The sequence below is a fragment of the Carya illinoinensis genome, chromosome 13 (genome assembly GCF_018687715.1).
Source record: "Carya illinoinensis cultivar Pawnee chromosome 13, C.illinoinensisPawnee_v1, whole genome shotgun sequence".
Classification (NCBI taxonomy): Eukaryota; Viridiplantae; Streptophyta; class Magnoliopsida; order Fagales; family Juglandaceae; genus Carya; species Carya illinoinensis.
This window is the reverse complement of record NC_056764.1, coordinates 30221182-30239631: the sequence shown is the minus strand read 5'-3', so window position 1 is coordinate 30239631 and position 18450 is coordinate 30221182. Positions and strand designations below refer to the sequence as shown.

The window sequence follows — 18450 nt, the reverse complement described above, 5'->3', positions numbered from 1 at the left end:
GCATGTTTGAGATTGTGGTGAAAAATATTACTTTTAACTTAAAACTTATAACTTAGAGCTTAACGTAATAAACTCTACTATTAAAAAACTATTTATTGTTTGGGATTCGTATGTCTAAAACACTTTTAAACATATTAGATTTGTTTGGAAACAAATTAATAAATCACTTTTTGACATAAAAGGGCATATACTTGATAAAAATAAATTGTTATAATAAAATAATAACAAAAATAGTTTAATAGATTTTTCAATAATTATAATGAAAAAGAAAATCTTTTCAACGATGCATAAATGATAGGAGAAGAATGAAAAATATTGATGGGCAAAGTCTTGAGTAGATTATACAGGAATAATGAAAAATATAGATTGACAAAGTTGTCATTGTGCTAAAATGATAAGGGTCATTTCGTAATGTACATAGCACGGTAAAATAGGGACTACTTTTTCTGAAGTGCTTATGACAAAAAGCATCATTTTAATACTTTTGTTGAAACGTAATTTTTTACTTTTTTTTGGTTTAGAAGTACTTTGATGTAAAACTATTATACAGACAAATTTTATCATTTAAACACTTTAGACCGTTCTACTGCACTTTTTAGACCTTTCACCGCAATCCCAAACAGGCATTATTTGGAAACAAATTAAAAAAGTACTTTCTGAGGTAGAAATGATGATAATTTAATTTTTTTAAAATTATGACTATATCTTTAAAAGTTTAAAAGTTATAATTATCTAAAAATTATGTGAGTATTTTTGTCAATTGATAATCTTTTTAAAAACTTAACTACATTCCAAATGATTCAAAAAAGATCATTTGAGATTTTCTTCAAACATACTTTTTAATTTATTTGAAATTAAAAAATATTTTAATATATATTACTTAAATAATTTAATTTACTATTTAAATACTTTTTAAGACTCGAAACGCAACACCGAGCTTATGCAATCTTTTCTGGTTTGGACGTTTGTTGTTCTGAAACTCACTGTCCTTTTCACTAGGGGTGAAAACCGACATATCGGTTTCGGTTTTGGACAAAAACCGAGACCGAACCGATGGGGTGGAATTGATGAAAATCTCGACCGAAACCGGCCGGAGAAGGGGGAGGAAACCGTCGTCCTCGGTCTCGGCGTAACGCCGGTCGGTTCGTCGGCGTCGTCGGTGGCTGTGTGCGCCGTGAGAGAGAGCGAGAGACCACGGTGACTGGCAGACTGCGTGGCTGGCGAGAGAGAGAGATACCAAGAAGAAGAAGAAGAAGACGAAGGGAGAGAGAAAGAGAGAGAGAGATACGAAGAAGAAGAAGAAGAAGAAGACGAACGGACAGAGAAAGAGAGAGAGAGAGAGGAGCGGCGGCTGGTGAGAGAGAGAGATACGAAGAAGAAGAAGAAGAAGAAGAAGACGAACGGCGCTGTGTTAACCCTAGAGTTAAAACGGCGCCGTTTGTTTAAATTTTTTTTCCAATACTAAACCATAAAACGACGCCGTTTCACTTCAGTTTTGAGTGAAACGGCGCCGTTTAGATAAGTAATATTTTCAAAAAAAATATAAATAATATAGTCGGCCGGTTCAGCGGTTTTTCCCTGGGCGAACCGCGAACCGAACCGGCCGACTTCGGTTTGGCTTAAATCCTACCGCCGGCCGACCGGTTCTCTGACGGTTTCGGCCGGTTCCGTGCGGCGGCGGCCGGTCTGATCGGTTCCGGCCGGTTTGTCGGTTTTTCTGTACAGCCCTACTTTTCACCAAGTTTGAATTTTTCAATGTTGTGTATTTTATTTGCATACGCCATTATCATAAATAGACAAATTAAGAATGTTTTAGTTATATGTCTTTCTCTTAACTGTGAGTTATGATTTCAACCAATTGGTTTACTCCTTGCATCAATATAAATCATTTTTTTTAAGGTTTTATGGTTAATTCTTATTTTTATTTTTATTAAAAAAAGAAATAAAGTATTTGAAAAATTATAAGAAATTTTATTTTATAATACCTTCAATATGTTAGTGATATTATTTAAGATCTCTGATCTTCTGAAGTTTTATTCAAATTTAAAAGTTAAAGAGTAAAATAGTGATAAATACATAAAACTCATAATCATTTTAATATTTAAAATTACACGAATGTCTCTTTATTTAAAATCTTTTTAAGTTAAAAAAGAAAAAGAAAAAGAAAAAGAAAAACAAAATGACCTTACACAACCCAATGAAAAATTATCAAATAAGAGGAGGGAAAGGTAGGAAAAAAAAAAAACAGTGGGGGCCCACCTTGAGCTAGGGTTTCATGTTCTTGTGGAAAAAAAAATAAAAAAACAAAAAACTTATTTAAAAAAAAATCTATATATAATATGGAATATAATAATAATATTATGATAAATAATAGTTATATTTATGAGTGTGTGTTATTAAAAAATATAAATATAAAATTTATATAAAAAATTAATTTTTAATAATATATATTTTTTTAAATGATTGTATCTCACGAGATGTACTTACGTATTTCACAACTGCACGTGCCATTCATCTAATATTATCTACTGTGTAATTCATATGGCTTATGCAAAATAACCAAACACATGAATACGTATTTTGTGCTGCTCGTGCTTATGCAGATCTGAACTCTTACCACTCTCTACCTCTTCAAGAGAGATTACAGATACAGAAACCGAGAGAGAGAGACAGAGAGGGAGAGAGGGCCAGAGGCAGTCTGTGAGTGAGTAGTGAGAGAGTGCTGCTAGCAGTACTGCCTTTTAGCAAGCCCGCTTGTTATATTTCAAACCCTACTGATTCCCAAGCGAGAGAGAAAAGGGATACCTCAAGCCTTCACAATCCTCTCTTTCTTGCTTGTTTCTGTATTTTCTTTCCTAGAAGTACAAACCCAAGAAGCAATGGATCCTTTTGAAGCCACAAACGTAGTATTCTCAAAGATAAAATTTTTGGAGCCGGAGAATGCCTCAAAGATCATGGGGTACCTTCTGATACAGGACCTTGGAGAGAACGACTTGATACGCTTGGCCCTTGGGTCTGAGACATATCTGCAGGCACTCATCTTCAAAGCCAAAACCCAGTTGGGTCTTCCCTCGAATATTATTTCTACACCCTCTACACCTTCCTCCCCCTCCCCTCTCAATCCCATAGCCAGACCAACCAACGCCAACCCTTTTTCACACTCCTCACCTAGACTCCCCAATGGCTTTGACTTTCATAAAAACCCATCTACTGCCTCCTCAAATTCTTGGCTACTTTCTGGGTTCTCAAACAAACCCATTAGCCCAAAGTCAAGTCCTTTGCTAACCTACGATAATATCCGCGCCGGGTCGCTTGCTTCACGTTCATTTCCATATAGCAAGAATGGCTTTGAGAACGGTGGTGGCACTAACACTGACCTCATTGACGAGCACCACCTCAACGAGTACCTCTCCTTCCTCAACGACTCTTCGTCTTCATCCAGGACCGAAGATTTGCTCGATCCAGGATTCGAATTTGGTCATGAAGTACACAATTGGGCACATTCTGCCAATCATGGAGAAGCCCATCTTCACAGACGGAGCTATTCGGCGAGCGAAGCTTGTTTCGCGTCAGAAGAACCTGGTTTGGAATCTGGGTACAAGCCCTGCCTTTACTTTGCCAGAGGGTTTTGCAAAAATGGCAGCAATTGCAAGTTTGTGCACGGCGGGTTTGTTGATTCGGTTGATAGTCCTTCTGGTCTCATTGTGGGTTCCCCGAGTAAGTTCGAGGAGTTGGAACTGCACGAGGAGATGATGAGATTCAAGGCTGCGCAGCAGCAAAGATTGGCTGCGCAGCAGTTCATGGCTGGAGTATCACCGTCACAGTCAGCGTACAACAAGTACATGAATTTTCTCTTGCAGCAGCAGACTGAACCCCAGAGGTATACTGGAGATGACCCATTTTTCGCTTTAACCTACTCTCATGTTTATCACATGTAAAGGTTACTGATTTCGAGTTTTCTGGTTTTGATGACACATTGCAGATTGCCCATTTTGTTTTCAACTTTGTCTGTGTGTTTGACTAAAAGGGTTATTGATCTTTAGTTTATTTTGGATGTGGGTTCATTCATGATGTTTTCTTTGGGCTGCATTGCTGATGTATTGTAGAGCGGTGGCAGCTCCGACAGCATTTATGATGGGGGAAGATTTTTTCAAGTTTGGCCGCTGCCGGCCAGAGAGGAATGACCTTTTGGCAATGGCATCTACGGAAAAGTTGAATTCGGCTTCGAGGCAGATCTACTTGACCTTTCCAGCGGACAGCACTTTTAAAGACGAAGATGTTTCCGAGTACTTCAGGTAATATACCAACCTTTCGCTTTTCGATTATTCCATTGTCTTGGGACTAAATCGCCTCTACTTCAGAATCATCCATTAGGTTGCCATAGACGGTATCCGTTGATATGCATTGTGTAACAATGTTTTCTGCACCAAATTATGAATATGTTAGCAGCCTTTATGGCAGCAATGTTCATCGTTGGGCTTTTGAGTTCTGTTCATTATGCCTTTTTTTTTTTTTTTTTATAAAAATGGTGTATTGTTTTTGGTGTTCAGGGATGAAATTTGATCCCATCTTGTGATTTCTCTTTCATAATGGAACTATGATGTTGTGGCTTGCACCTACCTGGATAAGACTACCTGCTTTAGCTTCTCTTTACTGTTTATGAATATAATTTTATCATACTTATAAAAAAGGACCACATGCTTTACAGCATTGTATCCACTTCTAGTTTGTGTGCTGAGTTCATTGCTTTAGCCTTAAATGTCTTCTCAATAAACTTCTGTACCTGTGTACTTGGCTTCACCTATTTTATTAAAATTCTTATTTAATGATATTAAAAAAAAAAAAACTTTTGTACCCATTTGGCTCCTTTATACCTTCCACAATGTTATGGAAGAACTTCTGTGGCTTGGGTAGCCATTGTGCAGCATCCTTGGGCTTCCTATTTTTCAAGAGCCATTTGGTCTGTTATTGATAGAAGTTAACGTGGAGGTAGGGAGGGAGGGAGGCCTATGGTATTTTGCTCAGAAGCTGCAATACCCGATACATTCAATCCAATGTTCATATCTGATATGTTAAATTTTTCTTTAAATTTGTATATTTGATATCTGCACTGTTTCTTGGGATTAGCTAAAGCGGTATTGCTAGATATAATGTGTAGATGGAGGATCCAAGTGGACAGTTTCTAGGAAGTTGCATTCTTGTCATATTATTTACAAGAGATTGGTCACTTGGTTTGTTTGACTCATCAATCAAGTGCAAGTGCTTGAAGAACCTACTGCAAATTTGAGCTGGATGATATTATTTGAAATGTTTTAAGATTGAATTTAACTTGTTTTCGAGCAATACGTGGTCAGCGAAGATGGAGAAATCCATCTTTTGGAGAGGAAAATTTGAAAGGTATGCAAATTTTACCTGTGATTTTAGATTACAGAATGCAGCTATGATTGCAGGTTCTTTCCTGGATCATGGAGGCCATAGTTTGTTGGTTGAGATGCCGGAGTGTTTAAATGTTTTTCTCTTAGTGGTGGGCTTGTGTTTGAGTAGAAGTACTTCTTTAGATGACCATAAATGTTGGACAGCCCTTTTTCACTTGAAGGTGTCCTCTGTGTTTATGCTGTTTTTGGAGAATGATAGGAATGAAAATTATTAACTATCTTTACTTTAAAAAAATTCTGAAGTATTTTTTCCAGCCTCCTTATGAATGGGATCCATTCTTGAGTAGCAGAAAGCATGATCTTGAGTGGCTAACAAAACAAGTTTTGTATATCATGTTATTAATTTATATTCATCAGCTTGTGCATTTGTTAGCGTTTAAAAGTCAAACTCAGGAATATAATTAAAATTTATTATCTCTCTGAAGCAATTTTGGACCAGTCCAAGATGTGAGGATTCCATACCAGCAGAAGCGAATGTTTGGGTTTGTTACATTTATCTACTCAGAAACTGTGAAACTCATTTTGGCCAAAGGGAATCCTCATTTTATATGTGATTCACGTGTGCTCGTCAAGCCCTACAAGGAGAAGGGAAAATTTCCAGACAAGTATGGAAATCTTTACTCTTGTGCCATCTAGATTTTGTGTTGTCCACTTGCTGTTTTTATACTTTTGTTTTTGATTGATTGCAGAAGGCAACAACAGCAACTGGAGAGGGGAGAGTTTTCACCTTGTTCGAGTCCCTCTGGGCTTGACTCGAGAGAATCCTATGATCTGCCCCATGGTAAGCTTACAAGCATGCATGCTTCTTCCTGCATCTTTCCTTTGAATTTGCACTTTCATTCTTGGTGAGAATGCTAGAAAGGCAATAAAAAACTTTTAAGCTGATTCTTTTCAGTTCATTATGCATTCTAGATTTTTTTTGTGTTTAAATTATTTACCTCACTGAATCTCAAGTCTCCTTACAGCACCTAGAATGTTTTATAATACGCAAGAAATGATATTGAGGAGAAAATTAGAGGAGCAGACTGAACTACAGCAAGCAATTGAACTTCAAGGAAGAAGACTGATAAATTTGCAGCTTCCGGACTTGGATGAACGTATACACCACCACCAGCGCAGTCTGTCTGTTGGTTCTCCTGTTCTCTTAACTGCTCAGCGTCATGCTAATGTCAATCAAAGTGTCATCCTCCCGTCTGTTGGAACCAAACAAGATGTTGCACAAGGTCAGCCATATGATGGTAGCCATCAGATATAGCTTTGGTTTTATATCTCTGGAAGATGTAGGCTGGTAGCGATTAAATATGTATTCTGTTGGTGCAGGTCACAGTGACAATTCGGCTGCAGCTGCCGAGCATCTGCTTCTGCAGGAAGTGAATCCAGCTTGTATTCACAATAATCACAGTGCCAAAAGCAAGGAGGACATCTTCCATGCTGAAGAGTTTGATCTCCAGAAAAGGTATGGAGCTTGATAATCATATAAAAATGAAGGCCAGCCATGACAGCAAGCATCACTCTCTACTTTATTTGAGTTGTATGCTCTGCCGTCGCTCCTCTGTGTTCGTGTGTCTATCCGCAATTTCAATTCTTCTCAATTGCTGATTATGTTCTCTTACCCGTTTCCCCTCTATGTTGACCTTGAGGGCAGTGTAGAGCAGGTACTTCCCGATAGCCTTTTGCCTTCTCCTACCAAATCAGTAGGGGATAATCTCTCTGACATTTCTGCTGCTGTGTTGGAGGTTAATGAGAGCTCCGCATTCTCCACTACTCAATATTCTTCTGGAAAAGATTTATCACTCAGCAATTTACCTAATGACAAAGCTTCCAAATAATATCTAAATGCCAAGGTGCATCCCTCAAGAAACTCTCTTGCTATACTGATAAGAGAATAGATGGTGGATTCAACTTTAGATATATTTATTTTTTTAATTCCTTGAGTTTTCTATTGGCATGAAACTTTTGCAATGCAGGCTTTGTGATAAACGTGAGCATGGCAGAACGGACTGACTTTCGGGTAACAGATATTCTTTTGTTTCTTGAATTTTGCTAAAAATTAAAACTACAATTTGCAGATATCTGGTCAAGGCTTCTTGGTGATTAGACTTTCATGTTTATCTTGGCAGAAATCATAGAGAAGCTTATAAAAGGGAGAAAAATCCTTAAAAAAGTATAGGAGATTATACCTACATCAAAGGGTAGATCCATAGAGAAGATATGAACGAGTACATCACCATCATCGGCAATACATACTACTACTAACAGCAAATACATATTCCATACATCAGGACAGATGATTCTGAGTAGAGAAGGGTGTTTCTCTTCTACCAACGTAACGTGACTGTATGTGTTTCTGTACCACACTGACTGGAGCAGTACAAAGGATTGGAACTTCTATCACACTGTCAGCTACGCATTTTCTTTCTTTTTACCATATTTATGTTGGGAGATGTTGTTCAGTAGAATTGGACTTTATGCCAGAGGATTAGACAAATATGTACAGGCTACTTTGTTAGCAAACAAAGGAAGTTTAGAGGAAAAAGACTTCCCATCCACGCTTATATTTTTAATTTTCCCTTTCTGAGCAGTAGATAATCGAACTGGTAGAACACGACAAATAAGAGTAAAAAGGAATATTTTACTATCCGTTTAAAATTCACTTCATTGTTATCACCACTCGAGTGCAGGTTCATTTTATAATGTCAGTTTGGTTTGGTCTTGTTCACTCTAGGGAACTCTTGTCTTGTCTCTTATTTTAGGCCCACATGTTGGGGAAAGGTCGCTCTTGGCACATGGGTGCTGACACTATACGGGTGGGTATAAGGGTATTACTCTCCTTTCCCTTTCAGCTTATTGAAATGTTTTTATTTGGATCTAAGTTTTGTGGAAGCCAGATCCCTTGTGTGCTGACAGATTTAACTTTTGCTCCTGCATGGAGCCCAATTGCTGCTTTCCTAAACAGGAATTGTCTAGAACTGACCCTCCACAACGTGGTGTGTTAATGCTTATAAAGATTGAAGAAAATATAACCTGGATATGATTGCAACAATCCTGACAATCAGGCTAAAGATTGATGAAGAGTCTCTCCTATGCAAGTTGCTTTTGTTGCTGGACGTAATATACAGAAATGCCCCCGCTCATAAAGGTTCCATGCAATGTGGGGTGGAAGGAAGGGAAAGTCTGGAGTTGTAAAAGTGAAACGATTTTTCTTACTCCAAAGTCCTAAAGCGTATCGGTTTTGCTAATCAGTTTATGAGATACCCTTAATTGTTTCCTTAAACCTGAAAGGGGATTAAGATAAGGTGATCCATTATTACCTTTTCTTTTCATTCTGGATGGAAAAGTATTATCAAGTATGCTCGTACAGAATGAGAAAGCTGGAATTATTCATGGTGTTAAAAATTAGCCAGAGAGCAACCCCCAAATCCCACGTCCTCTGGTGCTAAAAATCAGTCTTGAACCACTCAAACTCCCTGTCATTTTTTTATGAGGGATGATTTCAGATTGCCTTTGTGTTCATATCTGAGAATTGATTTACCTGGGAGGACACATTTGACTCCAAAGTGTCATTCCAAAGGCCATAAGAAGAGTGTTCAAACGGCAAGTTGGAAGAATGGTATTCATCAAAACAGCTGTTATGGCTGACTATCTGATTAGACTGCATCTCAGGCTGTGAATAGGATGATGTAAACCTTTTGGTAGGGTTTCACAACTGAAAAGAACCTTAATGTCACCCTCAAGGCCTGACTTCCCTTTGCTTGCCTAAAGAGAGTAGGGGACTCTTGACTTTCGCCCAGTGGAACCCTTTACCCAAACACACCCATAATACTTTAGATGGTCCCAAGAACTGAGGGGGCCAGCCACTAAAAAAATGGAACATTATGGATTACAGCCGTTTGAGGCAGCTACGACCACAGCTACCGACTCTGGGGGATTGAAGTGTGCTAAAAGTGAAGACTTAATTAGATGGGTAAATGCATCTGATAAGTGTTAGATCTATACACAGAATTAAAATGAACTATTTTTTACCAACGGACAAGTTTGATATAATAACATCAAATTTGCTTTAGAGTTTGATGACTTTTACAATATAACGTATTTCATCAAGTGATAGTTTGTAAGGTAGGTTTTTTGTAACTCTTGTGAATCTGGTATATTCTCCAAGGGAAATGCTTTTTGAACCGATGATTTGTACCGATTTTTTTTTAATTGTTAAATAAGTGAATATTATTAAATTTATGTATTTTTTTAGATGCTCAAACATGTTAAAAAATGTTTTAAAGAAAAAAAAATTGCAATTACAGTAATTGGTTGGAACTCGGTTCGAGTAGCAGTGTCCATTCCCCGACACATCCTAGTCATGACTCATGTCGGAAACCAGTACATGATCATGAGAGGACATATAGATCCCTGAACTTTCTGATTTCAAACCAACTCTCCATGCCATAGTAGTACTAATACTACCAGTGCTCCATATTGGGTTGCTAATTTATTTGTCAATGGTACCAGAACATGGAATGTCTCACAATCAGAAGCATCTTTCATACCGACTGTGTTCGTCTTATTTTCGACATTGATTCTGTTAAATCAAATGGTGCATATGGAATTGAATTGTTGTATGGAGTGAAAAAAGTCATCCTTGTACTTAACTTTGCCAAGGTTTTCATAGCTGTGACAAACTTTTTCTTCTGCAATATTAGGATTGTTTGATTAGTTTTCAAAGTACTCTTGTTTGGAGTGGCTTTTGGTAACAAGTAGTCCGATTTAATGGTATTTATATGATCAAAACCTTTGGTTTCTACTAATGTGTTGACTCCCATGTGTGGTTACTATGTCTGCCTCACTTACAGTGGCTGGTGGCTAACTTCACTAGGAGCATTCCCATTGGTTTTCCTATAAATTTTCTTATAATTTGGCTAAAAATCACACTTCCTAAAGTTTTCTCCTCAATTTTACTCATCTTTTAAAATCCTCCTACATCTCACTTCCTATTATTTCTCGTATAATTTAATCTCTGGCTACTCTCTAATTAAAGGAAAAAAGTTCTGGACCGGGTTTTAGAATTCATTAGAAACTTGATTTCATAAGGAAGAAAAAATATCAGAGAAAAATGATTTTAGAACCATTTTTACTTGATGAAAAAAAGGGATGGGACCTATGATTGATGGGCACCCTACCATCAAAGATTATGCAATATATTTTTAAAGTAAACTGAACGATTTGTTTGAGTCAAATTTTCATCATTTAGATGGAATGATTCAATCCATTTCCTGTGAATGCGACCAACACCCACATTCTCTTATAATTTCAGTGAATCATGAAAACTGAAATTGATTCTGAAATGGGAAAAGTGGCATCTGAAACAATTTTCAGATGATGTCCCAATTCCAGTAAGTGGGTTCAGTCTAAAATGATCCAAGGGCTATGGCAAATCCCCATAGAAAGAAAAGGAAAGAGTTGGGTCTCTGATAATTCATGGTATGGTCCGTGGCAATCCAAAGCTATATTGCATTACATGTTTGGTTTTGTGACAAAAAAATTACACTCTAGCCTACATAGACTTCTATCTTTCTCACTAGAAGTTCAAAAATTTGTTTCCTGATCCGATAATTTGGATTATTGGATTCTATTATGTATTTAATTGGATTACGTTTCTAAGTCCACAAATTGCTAATTCCAAAGGCTCAGTAAGTACATGACCTAGCAAGATCTACTACCTCTTCAGTTTTGGCACTTTCTTTGTCCATATGAAACAAATTAGTATGACCTAAGGTTGAATCAGACAAATGCATGTCTCTGGAAAACATGCATATATATTCTGATTCTCAGGCTGGAGAATGGAGTTAGAAGAAGGGATCAGGTTGTGCGTGTGCGTGTGAGAGAGAGAGAGACACAGAATTCACAAAAAAGGCCAGCAAATCAATGTACCAAAATTTACAATGGAGATCTATATTTCCAAAGAGAGAGATGCTCTACATCATGGCATTTTTGTCTTGAGCTAGATTAGCTAGTAGGTACATCATGTACATGCAATTGCCACCAGGCATTAGTCAGCTCATTTCATGTATTGAATCATGCAATACAGACCTGAATCATGACCATACTTAACAGTGCAGACTGCAGAGGCCCCCAGAGAAGGTATGGAAGGGAGTGCTGTGCTTGGAGAGCAAAGTAATTGAAAGAACGCCCGATGAATAATATTTTTCTATTTAGAATGTGAAACAACAATATCTGGGATCAGAAAGAAAACAAAATGAAAGCCTAGAATAGGCAGCTATATATAGATGATGGACATAAGCAGTAACATTAACATGATAAGTCTTTATATATAATAAACATTATTGTAAATTTCCCATCTTCCTTTATCTCCTTCAAGGTAAGGATCAAAGTCATATCAGAAAGATGTGGTGATAAGTGCTGCAACGGCCTATTGAATTGTCAACCCCACTTTGCTAAGTCAAGTTTTGGATGATTCACTCAAGCTCCGTTTGCCACTAATTAAGTAAGGCAGGTTAAAAGCATGGCTTCCTATGCTAGGACTACTCAACGATTTTACTGAAAAGGGAGACAGAAATTGAAGACAATATAGAGAAACTATTAAATTGTTTCCAATATTAATGTTGGTTGTCCCAGAAAATTTCCAATTAATAAACGGAAATGTGCAGTTTTCTTCTGTTTGAAGGCCGATCGAGTGCGTAGTTCAGTTATTTCCTGTCCTGTCTTATCTGGCTTCAGTCTATACAATGAGGAATAAACTTCTGATTGCACCTATGTTTCCGCTACTTCTGCTGTCTTGTAGCCTACAACATATGGGCGCCGATGTTAATGTAGAGATATCTGTGCTGAGCTATAGATCTGGTTTCCTGGGTTTCTCATTTGCTTTGCCCATGGTTGGTTTACTCAAACCAAAAGATAGCAAAGCTCTTATGGCTCCCATACTCCTACTTATTGGTTTTCTGATATCGAGCCTAGAATTAATAGGTCTTCTCTCTCTCTCTCTCTCTGTGAATTTATAGTGCATTCACATTTCATGGTCTATTCTTTGGAAACACTGTCTTGGTTTCGAGATGTGATGATCGAAAAAATCTTTGAACTCTATGGTATTTGCCAATGAGTACGGCCATTCACTTTTAAGTCCCCATCGACTCATTTGATAAGAAATTCTAGGCCTGCTGAACTCACAATTTAAGATCAAGACAAATTATGTTTACATATAAGTCTTATCATGCATAGCGCGCCACCCCAGTACTCATGAATTTGGCCTACAATTTGCAGCAAAATTAATGGAGTATAAAATCCTCATTACTCAGAATTTATTAACACTCACTTGAAGAAGATGAACCAGAGGCGAGGATGAATGATTGAATTGTATTCATACAGAATAATGCCTTACATGCACAGCGTGTGCTGCTATATATATACGACAAATATGGAATAACGAATAAAGAATAAAGTGACAGATCATACTAACAATCCTAACAAACTGTACAATCACGTAATGCTGGTGCTCTGTATTATATCAGGTGGATCCGTATGCATGGGTAGTAACTGTAGGCTTGAAACCCCCCCGCAAGATGGAGAGTAAATATTGATAACTCCCATCTTGGATAGTAACTTGTTGAACGTAGGAGAATGAAGTGGTTTGGTGAGGAGGTATGCGAGTTGATGGGCAGATGAGATATGTGCAGGGGATATTTGCCCAGCTGAGATTTTGTCGCGAACAAGGTGGCAGTCGAGTTCGATGTGTTTTGTCCGTTCGTGAAATACCGGGTTTGCTGCAATATGAAGAGCAGCTTGATTGTCGCAGTATAAGGTGGCTGGCTCCGGAATGAGAATGCATAAATCTTGTAGTAAGTATCGGAGCCATGTGAGTTCACAGGAAGCTGCTGCCATTGCGCGATATTCGGATTCTGCTGACGACCGGGAGATGGTGCTCTGTTTTTTTGATTTCCAGGAGATTAAAGAGTGGCCGAGGAACACGCAAAACCCGGTTGTTGAGCAACGTGTGTCTGGGCAGTTGCCCCAGTTTGCATCACAATATGCAACAAGTTCCAGTTTAGAGGATGCAGGAAAATAGAGACCTTGGCCAGGAGTGGCCTTGATGTAACGAAGAACCTTCAAGAGAGCATTATAATGAGGAATCCGTGGCAAGGCTATAAATTGGCTGAGCAAGTTTACACTGTAATTGAGGTCGGGTCTCGTGTTTGTGAGGTAGATGAGCTTCCCGATTAGGCGTCGGTACATGGCTGGGTCATGAAATGGCTCACCATCATCTTTGGATAATTTCAAATTGGGTTCCATAGGTAGTGAAGAAGGCTTGGCTGCAAGTAGCCCAATTTCAGCGAGGATGTCGAGGGCATACTTGCCCTGGCAGAGTTGAATACCAGCTTTGGAGCGAGCCACTTCCATGCCAAGAAAATACTTGAGGGAGCCAAGTGTTTTGATCTTGAATTTGGTGGCCAAAAAGGTTTTTACAGTATCACTTGAGGTAGCAGTAGAGCTTAGTATAATAATGTCATCTACGTAAATGAGAAGTGCAACAAAGGCATCAGGTGTGACCTTTGTGAATAAGCTGTAGTCTGCATGGGACTGTTTGAAGCCAAACTCGGCCAATGAGGAGGACAGCTTGTTGTTCCACTGGCGTGAGGCTTGGCGTAGACCATATATGCTTTTGTGTAAGCGGCAGACCTTGTTGGATTTGGCAGCGGAATGACCAGGGGGTAGTGTCATATATAATTCTTCATCTAATTCGCCATAGAGAAAGGCGTTGTTGACGTCTAATTGCTGGAGATCCCAGCCTTTGATTGCAGGGACGACAAGAAGGCAGCGAATAGACACTAATTTGGCAACCGGAGAAAATGTGTCATGGAAATCAATTCCTTCACGTTGAGTGAATCCTTTCGCAACCAGACGGGCTTTTGCACGTTCAACAGATCCGTCGGGATTGAATTTATATTTATAAACCCACTTGCATGCTATCGGTTTCTTGTGAGAGGGTGGATCAACGATGGACCAAGTTTGATTGAGCTCAAGTGCGGTCAGTTCTTGTTGCATTGCTTCACGCCAGGTAGGGTCTTTGGCTGCTTGAGTGTAGGAGCTGGGTTCGATGTGAGTAGATATGGAGGTGGTGAATGCTTTGAAGGATGGTGAGAGGAGATCATAACCGAGAACAGAGGATAGAGGGAATTTTACCTTGGAATATGGGAGAGTGCTTCCAGTGCCGTTCTTCTTGGATGCCGACGGAATGGAATTGAGTGAAATGGCTTGATTGCAATGGAAGTCGGCAAGGTATGATGGAGGTTTACGTGTGCGAAAGGAGCGTTGTGGAGGATTGGGAATGGTAGTGATGGGGTGGTCGGGTTGAGGTGGAGTTGGGTGGGTGATATTTTCAGGTGGAAGTGGAGAAGAATTAGTGGGCGACGTTGTGGGTTGGAAGTTGGGAAAAGAATGAGGGTCCATTGGAAGGGAAGAATAAGCAGGGATGTTGGTGTATGAAGGAATAATGAGAGGTGTAGAAGTAGAGTCCGAATGTGATGAAGAGAGTGATTGTTTTAAAGGAAAAATGTGTTCGTGGAACACAACGTCACGGGATAAAAAAAATTTGTTTGGTTTGAAGGTCAAGTATTTTGTAGCCTTTGACCCCATAAGGATAGTCAAGAAAAAGGCATTGTCGAGCACGAGGGTCAAATTTGGTATGTGCATGAGAGAGGGTTGAGGCATAACATAGGCAACCGAAAACTTTGAAGTGTGAGTAGGATGGTTCAGAGTTAAAAAGAAGTTCAAAAGGTGTTTTGTAATTAAGTATGGGAGTGGGTGTTCGGTTGATGAGGTATATGGCAGTGGTGATAAAATTTGTCCAGTAATGCATGGAGAGGCCGGACTGGAATTTTAAGGCACGGGCGACGTTGAGTATGTGCTGGTGCTGACGTTCAGCTAATGCGTTTTGTTGTGGCGTAGCGACACAAGTGAGTTGATGTTGGGTACCTTGGGATTGATAAAAGGAAGGCATGTTAAATTCACTGTCGTTGTCTGAGCGAAGTGTTTTTATTTGGGTATCAAATTGGGTGGCAACAAGGGAGAAAAAATTATGAATGGATTGCCGAGCTTCTGATTTTGAGGTAAGCATGTAAACCCAGGTGCATCTAGTGAACTGATCGACGATGGTAAGGAAATATTTTGCTCCATTGTATGCTGGAGTTTGGTTTGGACCCCAAATATCGACCGATATTAATTCGAATGGTTTGTTAGCCTTTATTTCCAAGTGCGGGAATGGTAATCTATGTAGTTTAGCCATGGGACAAATTTCACAAGGCGTATGAGAGGAAGTGGCAGTTTTGGAACGATCTGGAAAAATATCATGTAAAATGTATTTCGTCAAGGAGCTATGCCCAAGACGATAATGCCACAGTGTGAAGTTATCAAACGTAGAAGCAGTGGAAGTGTTTACAGAGCAATGAGGAAATGCAGAAAAAAAATAAGATAAGGCAGTCGGAGATGGTGTTGAGAGTTGGAGGTGATACAAGCCATTAAACACCTTCCCCATTCCAATCGTCTTCCAAGATGAAAGGTCCTGGATGTAACAAGAGTGTGAAAAGAAAATTAGACAACATTTAGAATGAGATGCTAATGATTTTGCCGAAATTAAATTGAATGAGAAAGCCGGGACACACAAAACATTTTTGAGAATTAGAGATGCACTAAGCCGAACATCACCAATATGAGTGGCTTGTGTGGTGGATCCATTGGGAAGGCGAGCTGTGTGTGAAACAGGAGTGACATTGTGAGAAAAAAAATTCGGGCTACAGATCATGTGATCTGTAGCTCCGGTGTCTATTATCCAGAACTGGTGGTTGGCGCAACAATGTGTAGTGAGTGAGTATTATTGCAAAAGATGTTACCAGACGCATGGGAAGTAGAGGCAGTGGCAATATTGGCTACAGGGACAGTTGGAGGTGGCTGGGCATGGTGAAGCAATGCAAGCAAGTGGCTGTACTGCTCGTGTAATAGACGATACATCGCTGATTTGCTCCTGCTCAACAATAGACTGATTAGCATAACATTTAGATTTAGAATGATTCTTATGGCCTGGAGGAAAGCCATTTAGTTTGTAACATTTTTCTTTTGTATGGCCTGGAATGTGGCAGTGAGAACAAATGGGAAGGTTTGGGTTGGCTTTGAAGCAACGTTCCAGAGAATGTCCAGGAATATTACAATGAGAGCAAAATAGGCGATCCTTGCGAGATGGCAAAACAGGACGATTATCGGGACCTCTAATAACCATGGCAATGGGAGCTGATGGGATATTAAGTTGCCGGCGTCGTTCTTCCTGTTGGACCAGGGAGAGAACTCTGTTGAGGGCAGGAAGTGGGTCTTGAAGTAGTATTTGAGCTCGGATGGAATCAAAGGAATCATGGAGGCCCGAGAGAAATTGCATGACTTTGTGGCGATGCGAGTATTCTATCAGCGTCTTGACGGAACCACAGGTACATGTGGGCATCGACTCATAAATCTCCAACTCATCCCAAAAATACTTGAGTTTGTTGTAATATTGTGTAACAGAGGTGTCATCCTGCATGAGAGAAGAAATCGACTTGGATAATTGAAAAATTCGTGGAGCATTCTGGATGGAGAACCTCTCACGTAGATCATTCCAGACGTTCGTAGCCGTATCGGCATGAGCAATGCTCGAGCGATGTTCTGAGGCAACCGAGTGCTGGATCCATGCAATGATCATATCGTTGCATCTCTCCCAAGATGTATAGAGAGGGTCGGATGGATTGGTAGGCTTGATGATCGAACCATCGATGAAGCCTAATTTGTTTTTGATGTTGAGAGCACGCCTCATGGTCCTAGCCCATGTTACATAATTTTCTGTGTTGAGTAGATCAGGAACAAGGGGAGATGAAGCTCCTTCTCCAGGTTGGATGAAATAAGGACTGGCTGGGTGGTGGGGATTGAGGGTGGGGTCAGTTGGTAGAGCGAAATATGTGTTTGGCATAGTTGATGCGGTTTCGGATTTTGTATCGGAGATCATGCTCGTGATACCATATTAACACTGACTTGAAGAAGATGAACCAGAGGCGAGGATGAAGGATTGAATTGTATTCATACAGAATAATGCCTTACGTGCACAGCGTGTGCTGCTATATATATACAACAAATATGGAATAACGAATAAAGAATAAAGTGACAGATCATACTAACAATCCTAACAAACTGTACAATCACGTAATGTTGGTGCTCTGTATTATATCAGGTGGATCCGTATGCATGGGTAGTAACTGTAGGCTTGAAAGAATTATTGGGAAAAGGAAACATAAGGGAAGGATATCACTGATGTAACTGATAAATGCCCTGTATGGAAACTATCACTTGTAAGCCCTCTTTTATACTAATTCATACACGATGCAATAGAAGGAGACTTGGCCTTAAACCACTCTTATTTATAATGGTGATTTCAAGAGACTTTTACCACACTCCATTGTCTCCCGTTCAACTGAAACTAATAGTGTACTTGGCCTGTTTATTAGGATAGAACAAACCAAAATGTTTTTCAATTTCCTCTTCTTTCAGGTTCTCATCAAACGGGCCAAACAAATAAATTTCTATGGTCTTTCCTGGCCTTTTCGGAGTCCCTACTTTCACATGATTTGTTGTTTTTTGCTCCTTTTAGTCCCACACCGATGGGAAATAATAAAGGGGCAGATTTTTTAGATTATAAATAAGAGGCTTAGCCTCTTAGTTTAAGTGCACCAGTTGAAAGCTTATCTAGTAACTTTTGACTTTAGTTAAATTCCTCTATTAACCTTTTATAAAAGGGGAAGAGGTGTAAAGTTAAAGTTTTACTAGTGGGGTAGCTTTGTAGGTGTGGTGAGGAGAAAAATTGTGTGATTGTAACAATTTTTCACATAGTGAATTTTCTTCTCTGGGTCTGGTGGTTTTTCTCCTGTTTTGGAGTTTCCACGTAAATTTCTTGTGTTGTTATTATTTCTCTATTTTTCTTGTTATTCCTGCAAAGGGT

General features: G+C 39.1%; 1 protein-coding gene across 1 annotated transcript; it reads left to right on the top strand.

Moving 5' to 3' along the window:
* Positions 1 to 2575: 2575 nt before the first annotated feature.
* LOC122292240 (zinc finger CCCH domain-containing protein 55-like) lies at positions 2576 to 8088 on the top strand. The gene is made up of 9 exons (XM_043100477.1): positions 2576 to 3880; positions 4107 to 4295; positions 5861 to 6040; positions 6125 to 6216; positions 6401 to 6658; positions 6756 to 6891; positions 7081 to 7279; positions 7403 to 7446; positions 7556 to 8088. The coding sequence occupies exons 1-7, from the start codon at positions 2880 to 2882 to the stop codon at positions 7262 to 7264; spliced, it is 2040 nt and encodes a 679-aa protein (XP_042956411.1). The 5' UTR covers positions 2576 to 2879; the 3' UTR covers positions 7265 to 7279; positions 7403 to 7446; positions 7556 to 8088.
* The last annotated feature ends 10362 nt before the right edge of the window (positions 8089 to 18450 follow it).